The sequence below is a fragment of the Idiotropiscis lumnitzeri genome, chromosome 5 (genome assembly GCF_059441095.1).
Source record: "Idiotropiscis lumnitzeri isolate Australia: NSW breed Sydney's pygmy pipehorse chromosome 5, RoL_Ilum_1.0, whole genome shotgun sequence".
Classification (NCBI taxonomy): Eukaryota; Metazoa; Chordata; class Actinopteri; order Syngnathiformes; family Syngnathidae; genus Idiotropiscis; species Idiotropiscis lumnitzeri.
Genome location: NC_142395.1, coordinates 17,597,038 through 17,617,764, shown reverse-complemented (window position 1 = coordinate 17,617,764; position 20,727 = coordinate 17,597,038). Strand labels below are relative to the sequence as shown.

The following is a 20,727-nucleotide window of genomic DNA, read 5'->3' as shown; positions in this document are numbered from 1 at the left end:
CTTATTCAACTTTATATCTAATGAAGTGTCCAGCGATTGCAATTTTTTACAGTTACCTTCTCTTGTTCATATCATTAGCAGTAGTAACGAATCCTATAACATGCACATGAAGGATATTGATGGAGAGCTCTAGTAATGTGTGTGCGCGCCCCGGGATGACAATGACAAGAAATGGATGTCTCGTCTTGCACAAACAACAGCTGGCTGAAAGTCGCCTCATGGACTTGAATGTGCCATTAACTGCAGTTGTAATGCTCCTGACACAGACATACACACTGAGACAAACACAAAAACCCACACACGGATGCACAGTGTTACACGCACTCACACACACACCCGACACACACACACACACACACGCACACCCCCATTTGCACTTTTATTCACACACTTGCACATGCACACACATAACTGACACAAATGTAGAAACAAACAAAACAAAACACAAATAGAAAGGTACTCACACTGTCAGACGGAAACACACGTGCGCATGCACACACACACACACACACGCACACCCCCACAGTTCAAGTACTGCCTTTTACTCAGGCAAGAAAGTCATTTTTGTTGATATGAGTGGTGGAAAAGCTTAAGACCTAATCCACTTTTCTGCTTTAGAAGGGAAGCTCATATTCTGTGTGCGATGTTGGATTTCTTCTTGTTCTTATGCCCCATCTGCCATCAAATTCTCTACTAACAGGCATCACCATACAAAAAGAAAACCGATGTTAGTGCTACTACTCACGTCCTCATAGATGTCAAAGAAGGTGGCCATGATGGCATTGGGGATGGCGCCCAGGTCTGACTGGTCCCAGTGGATGTGGAACATTCGGCCAACGTTCTGGCAGGGCAGAGCGGAGCTGGTGCATGGAACGTTCTCCAACAGGAACGCCTGCTGAGCGCTGGAGCCAGTATAGAAACATAATGTTTCATTAGCAGTTTAGAAGACAGAGCCGGACAAAATCACGAGTCTGAGATCATCTTTGAAGGGGGTCCGGAAATGGCCAAAATGACGTGAAATGGCTGCTTTGATCCTAATGGCATATTATCTGTTCATTTGAAGACATGGATTCTTTAGTCTGTTTTGTGCGTTCACCTGTGATGGACACGTGTAAGAAATACCATGTTTTTCAGTGAAACTGGCTACAGGGCTGAATTAAAAAAAAAAAATTGTAATGTGCTGACTTATTCACTGCCATTGACGAGTATAAAAGCCAAAAAGTACATTCATTTTACCTGGGCTGGCAGTGAATGAGTTAAATTACCATAATGTTATATTATGATATATATTAATGATAATGCAAGATTTAACATGTCCCTTTTTATTGCCTAATGAAAGATTTTTTTTTTATGCGGCAAAATAAGCAAGCTCTATGTGTTCTTAGCTAATTCATTTTAATTCTCCAAGATAATGACCAACGATTGAGTGGTGATGCACATTCAAATTTGCATCTGACAGGTCAAATTGAGATTAGAGCATAATTCCATAATGGAATAATTGCATATCTTTGCGATATGCATGCCATCATAGTGATAGCAATATTTTTTCGATATATTGTTCAGCCCTAATGCCTACAAAATTTCTATTGCTAAGTGATAAATTGTAATTCCAGGGGAATTGGACAACTAGCAAAGTAAAATTTCCTTCGAAGTGCAGATTAAATGGAAAGGAAGTATGGCAATGCAGATTAATGAGATGATTATATTTAAGATTTGAATGCCATTTTGGAGCATAAATATGGTCTCCTGGGGGTCACTTTTGTTAACAGTCCTACACTGACAGTGTTGCAAGCTGATAAATAAATGCACAACTCTAAATTCCGCTCTGTCTTGCTCTTCATTTGTTTCTGTCGCCGTTTCGCATTAATTCTCGGGGGAGTTTGAACCGCCTCCCTTCCAATCTCCATCCTAGTGTCTTTTGAGACAAGTTCTCTCTCTGCTCTCACATCTCAGTGGGAGTAACACACACACACAAAAAGCACAAAAACACTTTAAAAATAGAACATAACGGTGAAAGGTTTTGAGACGACGACATTTTTTGGATAGCAGTGTGTTTCTGTCGAAGGTGTGCAGACGTCTGTTGCGACAACAGTGAACATGTTGACTGAGACCGTTTAAGTGGTTGACACAAACACCGTTGAGCCTTGCTCACATACATACAAAAAAAAAGAAGGAAAACAGATGCATCTGTAAAGCAGGTACGAGACATACAGGACTACAGTTCAGCATAGTACTTTATTTTAATAATCCAAGCGCGGACAACCTTGGATTAGAGGTGCACAGACATGGACAAAAATGTATACAACGATAGTTAATTTTATATCCCAATAACAATACAGACGACGATATAGTATTTTTCTTTAAAATTAGATGAATGAATGATAATTATCCGGTTATTTTTGTCTGTTTATTTTATAAAATACATATTTGATACAGGCCACACAAAACACTGAATAAAATAAATAAAACACAAATATCCAGTGGCTGAATCAATACCACTGAGAATATCTGGTAGTAGATAGCCCAATATTGGGAAAAACATGCGATATGGACATTGACTATATCGATATCAATATTATTGCAATACTTAACATTTACTTAAATAAATGACATTTTTATCTAACGAAAGAAGTATTTTTATTCAAACACCAAAAAAAAGCAAGCACAGTTATTCTTAGCTAATTAATTGTTGTTCCCATCCAACAGGTTAAATTCAGATAAAAGCAGATAATTCAAGAAGAAAATTATTGCATGTGACTGCGCTATGTACATTGCATAAGCCATTCTCTCAGAATTTTTTTCCATATATTGTGCAGCCCTATCTGATAGGATAACCACTTTTGGCGGAATGCAGTAAAGTGCAACAAATACAAGTAATACTGAAGGATGGCTCCCATTTATCCATCCTAAGTGCTAATGAACGAACTGCTTTTGAGGTTACGTTTTAGAAACACAAGACTGTCAGCTTGTTCTGAAGGCCTGCTGTGATGCCTCAGTCTGAAAATTGCAGGCACCACGTAAAAGGAGGACGTATAGATACGTGATGAAGAAAAATATATAGTTTTCCAGATGCTTACTGTTTACAAGTAGCTAGATGGATGCCCTGTTGGCTCTGCGTGATGAACTGTAAATGAAGTGAATGAAAACAGAAATCCCGACTGGCGGAACTACTTACTTACTTAGTGGTGGAAAAAGAAACTCCAGCATTCTCTCAGAAGGAAAGAGGGAAATCAAAGCATAGATAGCATCGATCACACATGGATTTATCTGTCTGCTGAATGTAGTGCTTGCATCTCTTTTGATATCGATTAATGAATGTAAACATAAAAAAACGGTCAATATAAATGATAACTATATCATACAATAATGGACTTAATGTTTTGAACAGGTGACTGACAGTGTAAAAACAGGTTGCTAAATTATCCATTATTCACAGTCAACAGCCAATTGTCTTTGGCTCATTTTGTTTTAATAATAAGACCAGTGCAGATAACCTTGGATAATGGACAATTTTGAGCAGATGCCTGACAAGACTGGTATAAAAAAATTAATAAGTGAAGATCACCTCGGATAAAGAACAATGTTTCGAGCAGGTAATTGACATTGTACAAGATCAGTCTTTAACTCATTCATGGTCATTGATCGCTATCCATGTCAGACATCAATTTTAACAGAGAGTGCCGCTTAGCCGATCGCTTTTCATGAAGCAAGTGAGTTCACACTGACGATGCTGTCGATTCCACAACGTCGTGAAGGAATGAAATTCCTTCTTAAAGCGTCCAAGTAATGCTTCTGGGTTGCTGATTAGGAAACAACAAACCTCCAGTTTGGGTCATGTCAAATGTCAAGTTTGTCAATAGAAGAGCTCGGCAAATCAGATTTGCTTTCAGATGGGTCGGCAGGGGCAACTGGGGGGCTAGCGGGTGGGACTTGAGATGGATTAAATCACTCCAATTACACACAAAGTGTATATGTTGAGAGCTGGAGGTTTAGATCATGACTGCTGCTGTTTAATCCATAAGCATTTGCTGCGTACTTCGCTTTCACATTATGATCACAGTTTGGAGTGTGCGCACACGCAATTGAACTTCAGACCCATTTTTCAATTAAATTAAATTAATAAATTAATTTAAATTCATTTCGGAATATTAAACGATCTTTGGATATCTTTCACCACTGTGTGTGTTCATGTGTCCTTTCTGGGATTGTTGAGCTTCAAAAGTACCCCTGTCAGCGATGCAGAGGTGGAGGTAAACTCAATGTCATGAGGTGGAGCATGGGCACGCGCACACGCACAAGCACAAACACAAGCACACACACAAACCGTTAGCATTTGTATTCTACTATTTAGCCAGGTCACTTTTCATAAACACCACGACTGTTTTGCCTTATAATATTTAACATGGCTTCTGGTTATAATCTACAATTTAAATAATATTAAAAAAAACATCAAGAGAACTCATAATTCTTGTAACCGATAAATATCGTATTCTATTTCGGCTTCTTACGGGGGAAAACCAATTGTATAGAACATCATAGGAAAGTATTCAACAACAAAGACGTGCCTCATTTTTCTTCCATTCAATCTTCCTGGATCAATGCAATCATTGGGCCGACAACCCTTTTCACAGAATTCTTTCAGTGTTGTTAAAGTAATAATCATAGTTGACCTTAAGTGTGAGCAAATGAGTCATTTTCAAGTAAAACGACATCCTGAGGTTTTGGCCATTGTGTGCCAAGGTATGTGTGTGCGTACCTTTGGGGCATCAATTATGGCATGAACTACATGTCTGCAGAGGGTCTCCTATTTCTAGCACTTCCCTCCACCAAACTAATTCGTCCCTGGAGGGGGGCGGCCGGCCGGCGGGAGCTCAGACAGATGATCGTGCCGAGAAACTGCTACCAGGCCACGTTGCGCGCATGCTTAGCTGTGATCTGCCAATCCATGCTCGGGTTTGCAGGCTACATTAACCCGACCATCTGCTCCTTGATCAGCACTCCTATGACTTTTCTCTGACACATTCTTGGACACCAGCAAAAAATCTCAACATGTGCGCTTAAAGGTACGGAACATTCGTAGGTCCAATACTAAACATACAGTGCTGTGCCAAAGTATGAGCCCACTTAGATATAAAGATATAAAATTGGAATTTGAAATGACAGTAATTGACGCCCCCTATGGTAATTATGAGAGCAGTGCATTTATATTTATTTTTTATTTCCTACAAGAGCAAATTGCTCATAAATGCAAAAAAAAAAAAAAAAAAAAACTGTAGCACTAATCAAAACAGAGCATAAGCTTTATATTAGCGATAAGCGTACCTGAGGGCCCCATGCCTGTTGATGTTACTGTGAGTAACATAGTTTACAGAGTAGACTCCAGCGACTAAGTGTGCATTATTTGTTTGAGTCCTAAAAAGCGTGGGGCCGACTCGGGAAAAGCGGGATTATCCGCCGTAATCCCAAACGGCGATCCTTTTATATGCCCGCGATTAGTTGAGCGCGACGGAGTGTCGACAAGTTGTTGCGGCATCGGTGAGATTAAAGGTTCCATTGCTGTCAAAACACCTCACGGGGAGGTTCCTGTTACTGTCGTGATCACGCTACTTGACAAAAAATAAATAAATAAAAATGACAGGATTACACAAATATTAGGAATGGCTCAGTGTTTGTTGCATTGCAGCAATAATAAATTGATAAACCATGTTTTTGACACATGATCTGAGAGGCCCAGTGGTCAAAGAAAACATTGCGGTTAACTAACGAGGCACACACCAGTGTTTGCTGTTTAAAAAACCCCAAAACAAAACAAACAATCAAAACAGAACAGGAGACAACAGGACGATGTCTCAGACATCCAGAGAAGGAGTGATTTGAAATGGCATTGCCTAGCAACAGCCTGCTAAGCTCTTGGCAGCTGCTTGGTTGGGCTGCATACAGATAAATGGAGAGACACCCACACTGAGATACAAACACACACGATGAGACATTGCTGGGTAGTCGCTCGATATTAAAAGTTAGGCTGAAGTTCAGCTTCGGGCCTCCTAATTTGAATCCGCCACCTTGAAAAAATGTTAGTGCTGACCAAACAGCTGTGATGTCAAATCTATATGGACAGTGAACCATTGTTATTTGAAGGCGCAAGGGACCAAGACCCACCACCAACAGCAAAAACGTTAATAAATGCCTATCCTAAAAGTTTAAACCCTAAATATGATGGAAGTCCCCATCTAGTTACCGGCCTATCAGGGCGTGGTAAACACTGGGTACTTGTGTTAACGTAGCGCCTTAAAAAAAAAGGTGGCATCTTCAGGCGTTACACAAAGCATCCAAATATCAAGTGAAATATGACAAACAGGAGTACTTTTCAGCAGATTTACACAAATTAAAAGCAGTTCTCAGAAATAGTGTGAATGTGACTATATGTGGGCAAAAAGAAAAAGCTTGAAGCACCTAAAAGAAAGTTAGTATTTGTATGTTTAAAGTTAGCTGACTGAAATTGGTATTGTGTCAGGTTAAAATAAATTGCCGTTTTCAGGGCTTTATCATACTGCATAACCACATAGTCGAATTTAGCGAAAATCCATGTTTGGGAGGGTGATGGGTGAATACGCTCGACATTTTATTTCCACCCGTAAAACTGGTTTAACTCTGCATCATGAAATTTGGTGGTCATATCTATCAGGAGACCCCCTCCCCCCCAAAAAAAAAAAGAAAAAAAAAGGAGAAAGTGTGCCATTTTGGTTTAAAACAGGTAACCCTGAATCAACTAGGGTCATAATGGCTAAGACAAACATGACAAACGTGATTTGTTTTCCGACTTCTACCTAATTTGAACCACAAATACGAGACACACAGAAGATAAATTATAATATATTATTAATTATTAATTAATAAATAGAATACTATCTCAAGAGTTCGGTTGCAAGTTAAAGTTGGTGGGGAGAATTGGGAAAAAAATAAGTCAAGTCAGCACTATCTCAAGGCACCACTTTATTCCCATTATTTTAAAAACATTTTTATATGAGTAGAGCAACATAGAGCTGGTGCTAATCTGTCATGAAGGAACATTTTTACACACAGAAGACCGTTGTGATTTGACGTTGGAAGCAGCCCCAGCAGAGGTTAACTATATTTTCGTATTATCTGGCCTGCGTTGACCTACAGCTCGGAGCTGTGCACGGCACATTTTTGTCTTCGCCTCCCTAAGGCTTGTCTTGTTGATTCGCGCTCAAAAACCCGTTTGATGAAAAGCGTGACATTAAATGACGATTTAAACGCCTCGCTCGGTGTCAGGTGCTGTGCTAGGAGTTGCTCCGGTTCAGCCGTTTTCCATCTGTGACCTCATTTCGCCTTCCCAAAATAGCTCAACGTGTGCGGTGCGAGGTCGGCGGGTGACATTTAGACCCCCACCCCCTGCTGTCCTGGCGGTCTCATGAAAGCCGGGCGGACCCACTCTGCGTCAAACGCTGGGAGGCAGCATGATGCTAGGCCTCCCTGGAGTTGGAAAGAAAGAGAAGTGTGGAGTGGACGGGGGAGTGCACTGGAGAGCCCAGCGTAAATGTCCTGCTCTCCATGTCCAAAGGGAGGTGGAAAAATTGCTTGAAGTTTTCCCCTCTCATTCCTGACTGCGCTCTGTTTTCCTAATGATGATTTGTGGTGGTGGTAGCATTAGCGGACTTAACACAAAGCCTATAATTCAGCCTAAGTGCTCCCATTCTGACTCACTGCGATGAGCAATAGGAGCTAAATTTACCAGCAAGTGAAAAACACTCGCAATCCGAATTTTAAGTGGAGCTCACTTCAAACTGAGTTTTTAACTTGATGACTTATGAGCAAGGTGATATGGGGAAAAAAAGTAACCAATTCCACGAGCAGCAAGAATGAATCAACATTTTAGTGTGACTACTGATACAAGTCCTCCCCAAAAAAAATCTCATTAATAGCAGTAATTATCTCAGTTCACAGACGCTGTCCTAATAAGATTAATAAGACAAATATATTTAATATAATTTAAAAACAAATTTGTTCTTCACTGTCTTGTTTATCTCTCTGTAATTTAGTAAATTAATGCCACTGGGTACGATACAAAGAAATACAGTATAATGGGTCCCTGTCAGAAGAATTTGAGATATGTAAGATGCTGCAATGCTTAATCCATACCAGTAGAAAACGCTAAAACAACAACTGCTTTTTGTGTTTTTTTATTATTCATTATGTCATGATTTGCATCATATGATTCTATACAGGCATTTTTTGAAATATGTGGAAAGCTGCAAGTGAGGCCTTCAATTTGAGGCGTGCCTTTTTTGCATTGCATTTTTTTAACCTTTAACCAAAATGAAAAAAAAAAAATTCTCAGTGAATTCCAAATTTGTTCTAATATTAACATTTTCAAGCTTAAACAGGTGGTGGGCTCAATAAAAGTATTCAGGGATTATTTGGCCTTTCGGGCATTCATGCTTAAATTGGGAGTTAATGATTTTGTAACCTAATTCAGCAGTCACATTTAAAGGTACTTGAATAACATGTTGAGCGAACAATGGAGGACATTTTCTACTGGCCCTGGGTGAACGCTTACCGCCAGCAGGACCTTGACTCCTTTGTCAAGTGTTTTGTCTGCCGCGCTAAATAAAACACACGCAAACACACACGTATGCACACACAAAAACACACACGTTCTGTGTGCGTCGCCATGGTAACATTCTGAGCTGATCTCCATCAGCGTGGATCAAAGTCATTTTTGAAACTCAGCTCAAATTGCTTTCGCTTCTCGACGCAGCAATGCTGACATTGCTGTCAAGTAGCCTGATTCAATAGGCTTTGGTAGGATTTCATACAAAAATAGAACACCGGGTTTTGTGACACAAAATGCATTTTTTCCCCGTGTAATTAAAAAGCTATTTTAGACTATTTTCCTCAAAATATTCCAAGCACTTTTAAATGATCAATTGCACAGAGATGTGTTGCTTTTTATTTGCCTTTAATTTTACCATACCCTTCCTGCCTCAATTGTATTTTAAAGAAGAAATTCATTCAAATATGCTCACTAAAAGGAACATAATTTTTCAGCAACAATTAATTGATGGCGTTCTCAGTAGAATGACAGACTTCCTCAAAACACACAATACCTCATCAAATCTCATGGGACTTCAGCTCAGTGAGAATCTTAAATGAAAATAAATTGAATTAAGAAAATTCCCATGCTCTAAACTTCGCGCATTGATACCGCATGATCTTAAGCAAGACCATCAAATAGCCCAAAAATTGGGAAAATCGTGTGGTACTCCTAGCCAAAACAAAACAAAAGTAAATTCCAATGTTATAAACTTGACAAATCATGCAAGACTTCAGTTCACACTAATATATTTAGTTGAGTGCGCATACATTACCAGTGAAGACGGAGAATAAATGTCTTTTTCCGGCTTCTCGCCGGTATACAGTTATAGTCTACATCGATGGTGAAAAAAATGTCCAGCTGTGACACTTGCCTACCAGGCCCCTTTCAGAAATTTCAAAGTAGTTTCATGTAGTTTGAATTAATTTATATTTCATAGTTTCCTGAGACAGCTGTATTTTTAAACATCTTAAACTTGTGTAAAACCATTTCCCTTTCAGCTGAAAATGAAGTAAATTTATTATTTTTGTTTCCATCCACATGACACTGACATGATACTTGGTGCACTGACACATATCTACCGTACACGGACCTTCTAAGTCCCTTTGAGAGCCACGAACGCATAACGAGTAAGATTAATTAATTTTCTGTGTTAAATGGGTGAGTCGAAGAGGGAGCCATTATCTTTATCCTCTTTATCCCGCAGAGCATCCCTGACAGGAAAAAAGTACAAAAATAAAAGAATGTCTGAGATAATTGCTCTCCTGTGTGCTTATACGCTTGCTCAGAGGGTACGGCGAGGGTTGCTCCCCTTAATGCTAACTGAGAGCCCCAGAGAACTGCAAATGTTACACAGACACTTTATGATTAGACACAATCGTCCCTGGGGGATTGCATGTGTAGTTAAAGAAACTATTGTGGATATAAGCACATAAAATATATTCATAGCACCTCCAGTCCTGTAGGTGGTGTAATGAGCATTTCCAACTGCCTTACGCAATGTTTTTCGCCAGCATGGCACCATCCCATGGAACTGATGGGTCACTGCAGTGTGTCCCAATGCAAGCGGACAGTATGGGGCAAAATCTGAGACACTGGCTAAATAACCAGCCAATCAAATAATTCCAAACACTACCAGTGATAGCGAAAACATAATGCTTAACTTCTATTATAATTTAATAACTTATTTCACTTTTGCTGGCGTTTGGACATTTTTGTATGTGTAATGACTGGCTTAGCATATTTTGTTTTTACTCTGAGTGATGTCACCGCCCATCACTGCCATTTCCAAGCCGACTTTCATCACCCGTGCAACGCAAAGAATCATGATGACACCAGTTGACGGTGCCAATCACACTCTTGCACGTAATCTTTTCTTACCCGGAATCATCTGCTGGGGTCTAAGTCCTATGACCTCTGTGTCTTTTAATCAAGATGCCATATTGTCATGTGTGAACAAGAAGAAACAACGTGATTATTGCTTGGGATAATCCCCTATCTATAGGCAAACATCACTGTTAACGTGAACAGAGAACTTACCGTATATTGTTGACCATGATTGTACCATGACAATAAGGCTAGCATAGCCATGCTGACCACGTGAGGGTAATGATTGATTCTATTTGTTTAATGTAGAGGAACAACCAACCATCTACTTGGTTTAAATTTACAAGATCACGAACAGACTACATAACAGAAAAAAAACAAGCTAATATCTAAATATCTATCTAGATGTATTGTATTCATCCAACCATTCTAAAACAAGACAAGATGACACATGGAAACACCTGGGAAAAAAAAAAAGTTAGCCGCTCTCAAGTGTTCCCTGTTCCTCTTAATCCCAAATGTTTAGCTTGTGTGCAGTCTGAGATCTCATGTTGCAACAATGCTCAACACACACTCAAGGGATGAGACAGCGTCTGGAGGCGTTGTCTGTCCCGTGACCTGGATTTAATGCTTCTTGCTTTTAGGAGCCGCCGGTGGAAATGACAGCCAGGCGCAAAAAAGAAGAAAAAAAAAAAAAGAAAAAAAAAAGGACGATGCTAACACAAACAGACTTGGATGACCGACACTGATGTCAATGCAGCAGCTCCTCTCCAGATGTTGTCTTTTTTTTACTCAAGACGTTTTTTTTTCCCCAGACACATTCAGAATCTTAATGCCAATTAAACTTACCAGTATCGATCATGTGTACTCGAAATACCAAAAGAATTAGGACTAGATAAGTTATAATGTTAAATCAAATTCACATTTTTCTATTAAGAGAAAAGAGAGCTAATGTTATGAAAATATAGTTGTTTGTTTTTTCAAGAAAAAAAGTCACAATTTTTACAAGACCAAAGATGTATTTGTCGGAATAAAGAGTCAAAAGAAAGAAAAGTCAAAATTTAAGGCGGGAAGGAAGTTATTGTTAAACAAATGAATTTCAAAAATGCATTTAAACGTTTCTAGAAAGAAGCCTTTGCACAAAGTTAAAACGTGATTTTAATGCGTGCAACCAATGTTTATACTTTTTTTGGGGGGGGGAATTCAAGAGACTCTTTTTTTTTTTTACAGTGTACAGAAGCTCCTGAAAATGATTTTGCTTTGACAGCAAAATGTTCTACTTCTGTCAGCAACAGGTGGCGATAACGTGTTTAGCCAGCAACTTCACTCATGATGTTACCTAAATAGTGGAACATTCATCTCTGTTGAGAAGTTAAACAAATACTAAAGGACCAAATATTGTACAACCGTTGAAAGTTCTTGTAATTAATATTTGCCTTGTTGTAAGCGTCAAGGGACCAAATGGTATTTTATTCATTATGTATTTTATTTAATCAGAAAATTAATCGGTTATCAGAATTTTTATTAATATATATTGAAATCGGCCTAAAAGAAATCCATATTGGTCAGGCCCTAATTTATAGCAAATGATTTGGCAGGGGGTTCAACTTGTGAACCGCAGGTTGAAGGTACTGATATGCAACGGGGGATTAAAGTTGAATTTCGAAATATTATTAACGGCATAACGGGCGCACGTCTGTGTAAGTCCAACACCTGAGATTCGCTGGCCTCACCACTTTGTGTTGAAAGCAATTGCATCTTACATTTAATTGTCTGAAAGGGGCTTCTGTACTACATTTATGTCCTGCGTAAGTTACCGATGCAGGGTGTGGTTGTATTGAAAGCAATGGTGCTGCCATGCATCTAATTATCAACATGCGCGAACCCAAATCAGCAAATCCATAAGATGAATAAATATCCACATTGCTAATGAGTCAATGAGCTGAGATAAGCGAAATGGGGAAAATCCAATGGCCATTACTTTAGGGAGGCGTGCAGAAATTAAACGTCATTTGCTCGGTATGAAGGGATTCTGTATAAAATTGAGAATAAGAATCTTATGAACTGTCTGTGAAAGCATTTGTTTAATAGATAAAAAAAAATACTCAATTTGAAGAACTTTAGATGTAGTTATTGATGAGCAATTAATTCAGATGCCAACCACACTCAAATGTGTTAAATCGGGCTCACCAGAAACCTGACTGGACTTCACCAGAAACGGAGCCGATGCATTTAATATAATCATAGCTGCTCACTAAGTCAAGTTAGCAAACTCACCAAAAATAATGAGGACTAAGTTGATTCAGTTACATCGGTTCAATGAGTCGAGTTAGTGGAGTGCCCCGAAATGCAGCAGACTCAGATGATTCGGTTTTAGTGGTTCACTGACTTAAGTTAGCAAAGTTACGAGAAACAACAAACTTGGTTGATTCTTTAGTACTGGTTTTGTTACTTATGTCAGCAGACTTACCATAAAACACCTCAGAGCCTGATGATTCAGTCGGAGCAGCTCAATCACTACTAATGTGCTAATGGAAGACAGCAGACTTGGATGATTCAGGAGTATTGGTTCACAAACTCGAGTTAGCCAACTCAACAGAAACTGCAGACTCAAATGATTCAGTATCAGTTCACTGACTGAAATGAGTTCTTTCAGTTTTACGTTACGGGATTTACAAGAAATATCACAGACTCAGATGATTGTCATATTGTTTTACTGATTCAACTTTGCAAACTTAAAAAAAACACTGCAGACTCTAATGATTGAATTGGATTGGTTCACTCACTCAACAACACCGACTCAGGTGATTCGAGTGACCAGGGTAACTTTAGATAGCGTTTAAGAGTCACACATGTCGAATCGAACCACTACAATGCAGTAAGTGCTTCAAACTCAGTCATCTAGATGATTTTGGTACCACATACTGTGGGGAAAAATACAACACGGAACTGGAAGTTTGGTGAACAGTCGTAACAATATTAAAGCCCACACTGCAAGCCTTTGGCTCCATGTCCCAAATGTGATTATTTAAAAAGCAGCCTTTACTCAAGACGACAAGCACTTGTGAAAGCCGCTAAAAATAACCCAGCGGGAGGATGAAAAGGCTGAGGGAGCAAGAGAGCTTGGCTTTAAGTGTGTGCTGTCTAAATATTTGCTTGGGAGGAAATCAGATTGCGCGACAGGACGCATTGATACAATCGGCAACATAAATTATGCTAGGGTTAGCCTTGGCGGCTATCTTGGCCACATTTATTGCAATAGCCCAAGCGGTGAATGTCAGGGGATTCCCAAAAGATTCATCGTCTCAGAGTCTCAAAGGCTCCGCTCGACTTTGAAATAATTTCCGATATCATTTCTTCCAAACGTATATTTCCATCTCCGGACTGAAATCAAGGTTTCGATCGACTCGGACCTAGATTTAAAAAGCCATTTTAAACTTGTTAATTACCACCTGATGAATTTCCCCAGGATCAAAATTTTTTAGATTTGTTTCTGTGGAAGCTAACCCCCATTTTTTTTTTTTTTAAACACTAACGATGCCAAAAGATGCCGCCAAAGCCTTGGTTAATAAATTAGTCAAGTATTGATTGAGAGGTAAAGATATGTGCATGCCAGGGAGGAGGTAATTCTGATCGGCCATTTTTAGGCCAGGGCAATATTTCATTTATCTTTTTAGCTATTTGCTGCAGGGCTCGGTCACCACTGTTTGAAGATTACTGTAACAAAAATGATTTGTAGTCAGTGAATAACTTTTGGACCAATTAGGTGACATCCGCAGCACACCTCATGATCTGAAATGACACACTAATGAGGCGGTACAGTAGTTGGGACTCACTGGTATACAAATATATGACTCATAAAAAGTTAGGCCTATTTGGCTTTCAGGTGACATTTCAGGAAAGAACTAAAATGCACCACGACATTTACAGGTGAACTTAATTTGACCTCCAAACCTTTCCATTTTCAATGTTTCAGTACTTTTTGCACAACTTGCTGTTCTTTTGCCAGCAGCTGAATGGCAAAATTCACAACGGTTGTTTGACCCACGAATGGACCGATACATTTCTCGATTCAATTAGAATTTATATTTCAGGAGTTCTCTTCATCATGCTGTTCACATTTTAAGATCAAGAGATCATATTGAGGTTCATCATGAAATTTCAACAGAAAGCCCGATATCCCTCACTTTGTGTGGATAGGGTCTTTTTCCTGCGAGCGGATTATGACGCCATGGGCTTACAAATGCAGAGGAAATGGAAGAGGAAGCTCGAGCAGCTCGTGTATTAGTGCTGGTGAGACCCCAGTCATTCCTCCATGGCAGGGGTGTCCTTCAAGGGTTAAGCCCAGCGGGACTTAGCGATGATTATATACGGCTTTGCCCAGAATGTAAGTTCAAATAAATGTGCGTGTGTGAGTTGTGTGCGTGTCTTTTGAGGCTCATACCCACTATCCTACAGTCTTTGACAAACGCCACAACACACACACCAATCAGTATGCATCAATGATCACAGCTCTGACCTCTTCAACTATCTTATCTTCATCTCTTAAGATAATCCATATAAGGCTTTCAATACACACACACACACAAATGCACACACTTTGATGTCTACCATGTGTAGGTCTAGGCACATGGCGTAATGACTTTTAAAAGGGCTTTCTTATCAGCGGTCTATGTCTGCATGCTGAAGATCACGCTCACCTTAGCTGCCTTCTATCAATGGCGCAGGGCTGTGCTCAGACCGGCTGAATTAATGTGGCTACCTCGCTACATACTTAGATATGGAGTAAGGGGGAATGCAGTTACTTTGCGGAGTATTGCAATATAGGTGCCGCACTATGCACACATTTTCACTGTAATGATTTATAGTACAGATTCAAAAAGGAAAATACAAACACACAGTATATTTGTAGTCAGAACGTTTAGTGTTGATGCATGTAGTAAAAGTGACTATACAATATGTAAGTTATGAGAAAGCACACATTTGGGATGTCAGTAGGTGTACTGAATGCTATAGTTGAGGTCAAGTTCCCGCTACATGACCACAGATGACAAGATTATCTGCAATGTGCCAAATCTCCATGTAATCCATTTACTGGACATATTTTTCAACATAAGCTGTGTATTATGGCTTCATGAAGAACAATACATCAAACGGTGTTATCTGGAGGAGCCTTTTTGTGAAAAGTCCTACCTGCCGCTGGTGTTGCGCAGGACCACCAAGGCGTCGGGGAAGCCGTCCAGGTTGTAGTCTCCTAAATGCAAGGACAGAGGTTGGCTGGGCTTCCCTGGCACAAAGCTCCACACCGTCCCCCTCTGTTGGAAGTCGGACAGCACGGGGACCCACTTGAAAGGAAACAAACAATACAATAAGCAATGTGATACATAATTATAGTAATAATACTAATGATAGATTATTCAGACATGTTGAGGCCGTCAAATAGGAGATTATGAATTATTCGGAAGAATAATAATTAAAGCTGACAGCAGTGATGAAGGTGCTTCGCTTGTAGTTTGAGCCTTTGGACTGGGTCCTTGAGACTCTGCCTGTCCCTTTATAATCAACACAGCCACTCGGTTTTGTGTCAAGTGATACTTGAGTCAAGCACACATTCTTTTTACAAGCACTGGGAGTTCTTGATGGCAAATCTTCAAAATGATCGTCAAAATTTGACGCCCTGGTTTACTAACGTCAGATGGTGGAGGCAACAAAACTTCACATGTAAGCAACACCCATCTGTCTACAATACCTGCTTCCAACTGGGGCTCATCTGGATGAATTTCCTAGAAGGAGCTTGGCAAAGCCCCAAATGGCTTCTTTAAATCTTCAACTTTATGTTTAGTTTCAAACATGGCTCCTCAAGTCTTTTTCGCGCACGCACTTAAGAAAGACTTGCACACCAAATTTTTTGTCGGTCGATCAAGCTGGTGGTAGGGCCATTTTTCTAACTTTCCAAGGGGAATCAGTGAGTCATTTTTGTTGCAGACAGTAATATAGTCAACAAGGTGCTCCAATTCTGCATTAAGGGCGTTAGTGGGAACAGCAAAAGCAACAGCATAAACGTCCCTTTATGACACCTTCGTGGTACCATTACCACCTCTCGCTTCCAATGATTTCCGTTTCAACGAGCACAAGGGAAGCTGGCATCTTTCTCCTTCAGGCTGACGGAAATTAGAAAAGTAAATGAAGCCATTTCAAGCAGCGGATGAAAATTTCACCTTAATGGCGTTCAACAAGTGACCTCTGCAGTGGTAAGCGTTAAAATTAGCCGCTGGCTGACAGATTAGATTGCACGCAAAGTGCCAGGATGCATGCGAGGGAGAGGAAAGGGGGACTATTAACGTTTCTTGTAATCAATCTGAAACTACTGTAAGAGCATATCGATAGATAGATAGATAGATAGATGGATAGATAGATAGATTAGATGGATAGATAACTTCTGCACAGGCTGCGAATTGGGCTGCAACTAACGATTATTTCATAGTTTTAAAATAACAATGTAAAAAAAAAAAAAAAAACAACAAAAAAACCCCAAAACAAAACAACCGAGTCAACAGTGGCAACACTGTTTGGCCGTGTACGTGACTTGGTCTTTTTCTGAGTCCAAAACGACGACGTTTGACTCAAACACTCAAAATTGAGCTTCCTCTAAACGCTCGAGATTTAGGAAGGATTTAATGAGACTTAAAGCGACAATGAAAGATCAATTTAGAACCTGAGGAATGTGTGTCTGTGTGTGCGGGTGTGCGTGTGCGTGTGTGTGTGTGCGTGGGGCCTAGCATGGTGTGTAGCCAGATGCTGATAGTTATAAACTATTCATGAATGTTAAATAGGGAGCAGGTGCGATGTGAAACACCGCAGAGACGCTCAACTAAAGCACAGCTAATAATGCTAACTAGCAGCAGAATGTCCACAGACTTATTCGTGATTACGTTAACAGCTGGTAAAATGAACTATAAAGATGAAATGTAGATCATACTGATGTCATCTTCAATTCCCCCCAAAAAGATAAAAGGGTAGAAAACGAGTCCAATACATTAAACGAGGAGTCAACCTAATGAACACATTTTTTAGTTTACCTTTGAGCGAGTTTAACAGTCTTTGATCGTCTCAATCGAGGCAAACCACTTCTATTAAAATATTGGGACTCAAAAGATCTAATAGGGGTAGCATGAGGGGTAAAGGTTAGATTTATGTTAGTGTTTAGAGTTTAGGATAGTGTTCGTGGTTGGAGGTATGATGTTATGTTGAGTTCTACCCTAAAAGATCCTGGTTTCGGCCTGCATGGTCACTTTTATATTACGCTTTTTCGAGGCCAGGCGGTTACAAAGGAAACATTTGTCGTAATCTCTTCCAACCTGTTTCGACAACGGAGGCCAGCCGCCGCCAAGTCATAAATATACGGTATGTACAGTACACATATATTGTACTTTATAACAATACGTGAAGGGGAAGTCAAGCCAAAAAAATGTCTTCACAAGAGAATGTTCTATGCAGGCCAATTAGTCAAAACTTAGCATTATAATATGGAATATAAGATAAACAACAAAGTCCACATGTTTTTGTCCATCTCATGGGCGGCCGTTTTGTCACTTCCGTCCACAGTGACATCACAGTTGCTCAGGGTTCAGCTAACGATCAATCATGGTTCAACTTCAGGAAACAGGCCCATTATAAAAGTAGCTCACCAGTGATGGGAGATTGTGATTTTCTAAGATTGTTGTAGAAATGATCAAGTGCGAAAACGGGCATAGACTTGTAAAAGAAAATAAAGGGTTGCGTATTGATATTAATCTGTAAGAACAAGAAATAATTATCATAATCACTGTCTTCTCATAAGTTAAAATCATATATCAATAAATAAAATATAGTTGAGAATTAATAATCACATATAAAGGTAATATGAAAAATCATGTTACTTCAGAAATGTGTACAATCAGACCGTTTCAAAAAGGTTGGTGACCCTTGGACTATTGGGTGGAGTTGAGACTGCCTCCAGTTTTAACTCTTTAACATGAATATAAAAGTGGTGATGGTGGACAACCTGGCTTGTGTTTTTCTTAGAGCAAGACTGAACTTGGAGCTTTAAAGCGACTACGGTTCGCTCATTGAGCGATCGTCCGCTGATGGCTTGCAGCTTTACGAGGGTGAGCTTTAAGAGGATGACTCTCAGTCTTATAGCTGCAAAAAGCTTAGCCGTGTTTAATACTGACGCCCTGGAGCGCTTCCAATGATCATGGCGGCAATGTCAGGCAGGGAGGCCTGTTAGCGCCAAGTTATGATGCAGTATACCTGAGCACATTTACAGACAGATGGGGGAAGAATTAAGTCGACTTGGAGGCTACAAGTTAAACTTTGTGCTGGTTTAAAAAGAGACACTAAAGAAAATAAAATAAAAGTTTAGACAGAGTTCCATGGGGTGGTATCAATAAGCTCCTAAAAACAGGAAAGGTTGCATTTAGGGGGCGGCTGAATGTGAACGCAAAAAGTGTTTTTGGATTACTTCAGGACAGAAAGTAGAACCGCTGCAGAGGAGAGAGCCTTGAGGTATTAGGAAAAAGCTCAGCAAAAAAAAAAAAAAATCTTTTCTTTTTAGAACGTTAGAATAAACCTGTCGTTTAGTCATTTTTATTGGAGTAACAGATAAGAGAACGGGGCCTCGGAGAGATCCTTGAGGGATGCCACAAGAGTTGGCAAAAAGCGCTTGCAAAAAAAGTTTAATTTTCCACTTAATAGACAGGATAAAAAAAAAAAAACAAGTTCTGTTTTTTTTTCTTTTGATCCGTTTGTCTGTCTGTCTGTATACACACAAATACATACATACTTGCACCACTATACTATCAGAGCTCCAAGCGATTACATTACTGTACTTGATACAGAGCTCCTTGGATAATAGCGAGAATGTGGCTATTATCATTCTCTATTGTATTGCTTGAACAAACGAAGCGGACAAAAGATAGGCTGAACTGAGGCAGAAAATATCGCAAAGAAAAAAAGATCACTTTGGTCCTTGTGTGCGTTATCGCTCATCTGTATTGCGCGGCTAGCAAATTAGCGTAGTCTCACCCAACACGCAATGGATGGAAAATGAATTAAATCTGACAGTAGGCCGTGGCGCGGATATTGCTTGGTAGTGGTCATGTTGCTTATGGATTAAGTCAGGTCCATTAAAACAGCAGTGTGGTGGTAACGCAAAAGAAGACTGGAGGTTATTTCAAACGTCAGTATATGATCATGGGAGTGTTAACATCCAAACGACCTACTTAATGGCGATTAAGACACTAATGGATTTTGCAGTGGCAAAAACAATCGGGGGGACTTTAATGCAATGGTTTCCAAACCAGGGTCCACGAGCCGTAATTTGGGTGGGCGCAAAAGCATTTTGAATGAATTATTTAAATGAATTACTCATTCAACAAAACAAAAACATTTTGAACCAATTCTTCCTCCCAGCCATTGATTTGGTCCAATTAAGAGGTCTGATAGGACTGTAACACATCACATACTTTACATGTGATATCCCTGTGCAGCAATTCTAGCTCTCACAGTAAAGTAAGACGACCTCGGTAAAATAATTGCGACTGACTACGCAAAACTGTAAACCAAGGATCTTCAATCCTGTTCGTCGAGGGCCGGTGTGCTGCCTGTTTTCCATCTCTCTTTGCTGCAACACCGATTCAAATGATCAGGATCATTATCAAGCTTCTACAGACTTTGCTGATTATCTAATCATTTGAATCAGGTGTGTTGTAGTAGGGAGTGATGGAAAGCAGGCAGTACACCGGCCCTCAAGGAACAGGGTTGAGGAACCCTGTTGTAAACAATGACTGTTTTGTTATCGCAGCCATGTTATTAGTGGAAGCAGTGCACATCAGCTAGCAGCGGTAAATACTACATTCAATTCAATTAATTTTGGTTATGTTCTAATAAACATATAAAGAATGAAAAGGTTGCATCGTAGAATTAATTATTCCCATGGCATTTAGAGATGTTCGTTATGAGGGTATCCTTGAAAAAAAGAAATCTCCCCTCGAAGGGGTTGGGCTCAAAAATTGAGAACACTATACATATATGTTACACAAATATGTTACATTTCATGTTTTGTTTTGTTTTTTTTCAAACAAAAAGGCTGGCGGACACTCGTCGACTTGTTGGAGAGCATCCGTCGCTTCATTAGGCCAAGAAATTAAAACGCGGGCGGCAGAAGTGGAGTTTCAGGGTTAACGCCGGGAAGATAGACAGACAACAAGGCAATTGAATTACTTTTAAAAGCAGCCGTGTGA

General features: G+C 39.7%; 1 protein-coding gene across 1 annotated transcript in view; it reads right to left on the bottom strand.

Annotated features, from left to right (window-relative positions):
* The window catches only part of itfg1 (integrin alpha FG-GAP repeat containing 1), a 95,630-nt gene that overhangs the window by 30,527 nt on the left and 44,376 nt on the right, over nucleotides 1-20,727 (bottom strand). The window contains exons 10-11 of the mRNA XM_088297047.1: nucleotides 15,638-15,789; nucleotides 746-902 (exon numbers count right to left, since the gene is read on the bottom strand). Of these exons, the coding sequence (XP_088153173.1) occupies nucleotides 746-902; nucleotides 15,638-15,789 (309 nt within the window). The remainder of the gene's footprint in view (nucleotides 1-745; nucleotides 903-15,637; nucleotides 15,790-20,727) is intronic.